The sequence below is a fragment of the Felis catus genome, chromosome D4, assembly GCF_018350175.1.
Source record: "Felis catus isolate Fca126 chromosome D4, F.catus_Fca126_mat1.0, whole genome shotgun sequence".
Classification (NCBI taxonomy): Eukaryota; Metazoa; Chordata; class Mammalia; order Carnivora; family Felidae; genus Felis; species Felis catus.
Genome location: NC_058380.1, coordinates 18,720,022 through 18,724,612, shown reverse-complemented (window position 1 = coordinate 18,724,612; position 4,591 = coordinate 18,720,022). Strand labels below are relative to the sequence as shown.

Genomic DNA, 4,591 nt, shown 5'->3' with positions numbered 1-4,591 from the left:
CACAACTCTGCGGTCGCTCCCGGCCGCAAGTTCCTTCCGGGGGTTGGAGGACTGCGGGGCCTCAGGCTCTCGCGGGCCTGGCGCTGGGCAGCTCCGGGCTCCAGGCTGCGGTCGCCTCCGCGGCCCCGCTCGCGAAGGACGCGGCCCGGAGCAGGTGCGCAACAGGTCTCCCAGGCCGCGGTGGCTGGGCCCGCGCTCCTCGTTTATGTGGGCCGCGGTGGCAGTGGCAGTGGCAGTGACCCGACTTCCCAGCCCCGGGTCGGCCCCCCCAGACTTAAGGGCGCCTACCCAAGGGTACGGAGTCCCAGGCCGTGGCCCGCCCTCGGAGAGGCCCTTAGAAAAGGGAAAGGGTGTCGGGCGGTGGTGACGGTGTATTGATACGAACCTCAAGAGGGAACAAACGATTCACTGTTGCAAGTTTTTGCTAATCGGGTCTCCAGCACTGAGGTGGGCTAGAGCTCCGGAAACCAGGATCAGGATGGGTCGAATAGGAGGTAATTGCGCCAACGGATACAAGGAGCAGTGGAGGAAACATGTCCTTGCTGGCGGCTCTCCGTGAACTCACTCCTATGAAGCTTTGAAGTTAAGAAATAAAGGGAAGGGGGGAGGGTGTGTAAAGCCCCCTGACCGCCCAGTGGACACTCAAACTGCCGCCTCCTCTCTTGAGAAGCGAAAACACCTTCACACCCGCAGCGGCAGATCCAGAGAGAAGCTTTAATGGAAAACACCGCGTACAACACTGGCAGACAGGAACTTGTCACAAAGTCACAACCCGAACGCGGCGCGGACGCAAGCCAAAGGTGACTCGGAGGTCAAGGGCAGCTGCCTCCTCCCTACCCGCCCCCCTTCGTTCCCAAAAGTTTGTTGCGAGTAAAGTGCTATTCCTGGGGCTCAAAAGGGGGGGAAGGGACGACAGCGCGGCAAGTTTCTTTTCCATTCGCGAACTGAAACTGAAGAATTTCGCCTAAAAGACGGACGCGCCCCCTCAGCACGCAGAATACCAAATCGCAGAGCGCAAAAGGGACGGGGTCATCCTCTCGCGTCCGTCCGGAGGCTGGAAGGAAACCGCCAGGAGACGCTCCTGGAAGCGTTAAGAGCAACTGTGTCGGGTGATGGGGCATTCTTGCATTCATGTTTAGAGGAACAAAATCCCTCGGTGCAAGTGATGTTTTTTCTTTAAAATCCCAAAGGGAACGGATCGTGGGAATTAACATTATTTTGGGGCTCCTAAACGGCCTCGTCCGATTGATACACCAACGAATTGCAGGTAGAAAGCCGCCTTCATTGTCTCTCTTTGGTTGTGTTTCCCCGAACTTTACTTTTGGAATCTGGGGCTTTGCTCTTTAAGCCGCTGCCATTCTGTTTTGTGCAAACTAATTGCTTTAGCCATTCCTTCTATCCTTCTCGACCCCGGGTCAGAGCCAAGAAACTGAACTGTTTCCCAAGATCCTTCGTGGAGTTCCCGCTGCCTCCCCAAAGCGACTTAAGTCATGACACTGTGTCCTCGCCCATTTAACTGACCGGGAAAATAACGACATGAAAACGCTCTCTCTTATCCTTCTTAAATAAAACGAGATTTCCTTAGCGAATAGCAGTTTTGTCTTGGATGTTCACGAAGGGCCGCTGCCCGGGGTGAGAAACTTGGTGGCTGAGGTCTGTATTAAGCGTCATTCTCTGTTGGATTTCTCCCGGGGAGGTTGAACTCCACCAGCTTCTCCCAGGAATAGGGGTCTAAATCCATTTCCAATTTGCCAGCGACTGAAGCTTCCCCAAATTCCTTCGCTCCCTCCCCCCATAACTTATTAACTTCCAATATTAATCACAATAGAAAACTCTTACCTGAAAATTGGCTTTCATTAATCTGATTGTACAACATAGTATAAACACAGACACCATAAGTGTTATATTTATTCAACCACTGGAGAATCCACTTTCGGGTTTGTCCGTTCGAAGACCTTCCTTTGCCGCAAAGGCTCAGGCTCGCCAGCTCTGCCCAGCCTCAGGGCGCCCTCTCCCTCCCGGGCAGCCCAGGACCGGGAGTCCCTGCACGCTTTCGCCTCCCCCGCCCGCCAGGTCCCCTAGGAGTGCACCAGCACCGAGTGCAGGGAGCTGCCCTTGCTCTCTGCCGCAGTCGGGGCGGTGGGCTCCAGCAGGGAGGCGGCGGGAGAGGCCGCAGCCGCAGGGCACACGGTGGACGGCGCCGGCGGCTGCTGCGCGGCCGCGGGGACAGCGAGCGTCGGAGGCAGCGCGGCCACCGGCGGCAGCGAGGGGGTGGGCTTGATGGGCACCGGCACGGCAGGCAGGCTCTGGCTTGCCGAATGGCACAGGGCCTTGACCGGCACCCCGAAGGCCCCGTACTCCGGGCCCACGGGGACCCCCGCGGCGGCGGCGGCGGCGGCGGCCGCGGCCACCGAATCCATGACGCCCACGTGCGGCCACACGGAGCTGACGACGTTGCCGAGCTGACCTGGCACGGGGTAACCCAGGTGGTGCATGACCGACGCCAAGGGCAGCCCGCCGGCCTGCAGCACGCCCTTGTAGTCCCGGCTGATGATGTTCTCGATGGCGAACGGGTGCTTGAAGCCCGACGTGGACGCGGCCGCGGCCGCGGCGGCCGCGGCGGCGGAGCCCAACCCGTAGGGCGGGAACTGCGACAGGCGCCCCACGCTCCCCACCGCCGCGGCCGCCGCGGCCGCCGCGGCTGCCGCCACCGCCGCCGCCTCCTGCATCTTGCCCGGGTGGGACGGCGGCTGGGGCTGCGACTGCTGGGGCGGCTGCTGCGCTGGCTGCGACGAGAGGTGCGGCGGCGGCTGCGGGGCTGGAGGCGGCTGCTGATGGAAGTAATGCACCATGTGCGGCGGCGGCGGGGGCGGCGGCTGGGGCGGGTGGTGGTGATGGTGGTGGTGCGCGGCCGCGTGGTGGTGGTGGTGGTGGTGGTGGTGCGGGTGGTGCGGGTGGTGCGGGTGAAGGTGCCCTCCGGGCCCGGCGCCCGGCGCGCCCTTGGTGCTTCCCGCGTGCAGGTGAGTGTGTTCGGCGCGCAGCACCTTGAAGCGCTTTCGGCGCCGCAGGAAGCTGCCGTTCTCGAACATGTCGCCGCAGTCGGGATGCAGCGCCCAGAAGCTGCCCTTGCCGGGCTGGTCCGGCCGCCGCGGGATCTTGATGAAGCAGTCGTTGAAGGAGAGGTTGTGGCGCAGGCTGTTCTGCCAACGCTGCGTGTGCTCGCGGTAGTAGGGGAAGCGCTCCATGATGAACTTGTAGATGTCGCTCAGCGGCAGCATCTTCTCGGCGGAGTGCTGGATGGCCATGGCGGTCAGCGAGATGTACGAGTAGGGCGGCTTTTGGTCGCTGTACGAGCTCTTCCCCGGCCGCGGCATCGCCCCCGGCGCCTCTACCGCCCTCCGGCCCCCGCTGGACGGCAGTGTGGCTCCGCACCCGGTAGCGGGGGCCTGGCGGTCTCCACTAACCCCCGCTCGGCCCGCCCAGCCTCGCCACCCCGCCCTCTCTGCCCTCAGACCCTCTCGCCGTCTCTCTCCTGCCTTCTGCCAGCTGCTTGGGGGGGCTCCGCGCCTGCCCTCCTGGGCCCGCTCAGCTCTCCGCCGCTCGCCAACTTCTGGCCGGACGGTGGCCGACCCGCGCGCAGAGTGGCGGGCGGGGCGAGCCAGCTCCCTGGCCACACTCTCTCGGCGCCTCCTCCCAGGTGGTCAGAGGCCGAGCGCCCGAGCCGGCGGCGGAGGCGTGGGCAGGGCAGGGTGCCCTTCCGGCCTCCTCTTGGCTTTTTTCTCGGTCCGAGGGAAGCCCGGGCCCAGCGGGCTGGGAGGAAGGACGGGACGGGCGGGACTCTGGCCCTTTAAATCCGAGTTGGCGCTCGTGCTCCCGGAGGCCGGGGCGGCGAGACTCCCAGCGCCCGGAGGCTGCCCCCCGGCCGGGCACCTAGCCAGCCCGCCCCGGAGTTGCGGTTTTCCTGGAGGGGAGAGGCGAGGTAAGGAGAAGGAAGCTCGGCTCTGGGCAGCCCGCGGCTCCCGGTTCTCCGGCGGCTCGCGGCGGAGCGGGTGAGAGAGCTGTAGGTGGTCGCTGGGGGCGGGGTGGGGGCGGGAAAGTTTGGTCTCTGCAGCAGCCGCGCTGCCGGGCTCCGCGGCGGGGCGGGGGCGCTGGACGCGGGGCGCGCGCTGCGGGCCCGAGGGGGCGGCTGCGAAGGCCCGGAGGATGCGAGGCCGGCCTCGGTCCGCTCAGCCGTCCGCGCCGCAGCTGCCGCCGCTCTCCCGGGCCAGTCTCGAGCTGGAGAGGAGGCGGCGGCGGCTGTGGCAGCGACGCGCTCTCCTGGCTGCGTTTTGTAATGGTCCCCGAGACGCCGGAGACCCCCGCGGCTCGCGCTTCGAGACTATCACATGACCGAGGCTGAGGGACTCTGCCGCCGCCGCGTCTCTCGCTGAAGAAGGGGCACGAAGGCGCCGCGCCCCCGCCCCCTCCTCCACCTCTGTTCCGGCGCCCCCACCCGCAGCGTTCACCGCCCGCCGGGAGGGGCAGGGAGCGCAGGCTGTTCGCGGGGAGGGGTGCAGCGCCCGGTGCGGTCTCCGCTGCTGCACCCCACCAG

At 65.4% G+C, this 4,591-nt stretch overlaps 1 protein-coding gene across 1 annotated transcript; it reads right to left on the bottom strand.

Moving 5' to 3' along the window:
• Positions 1-229: 229 nt before the first annotated feature.
• On the bottom strand, positions 230-3,445 carry FOXB2 (forkhead box B2). Its single transcript, XM_023242453.2, has one exon. It carries the CDS (start codon positions 3,372-3,374, stop codon positions 2,079-2,081), a length of 1,296 nt encoding a protein of 431 aa, XP_023098221.1. The 5' UTR covers positions 3,375-3,445; the 3' UTR covers positions 230-2,078.
• Positions 3,446-4,591: the final 1,146 nt, after the last annotated feature.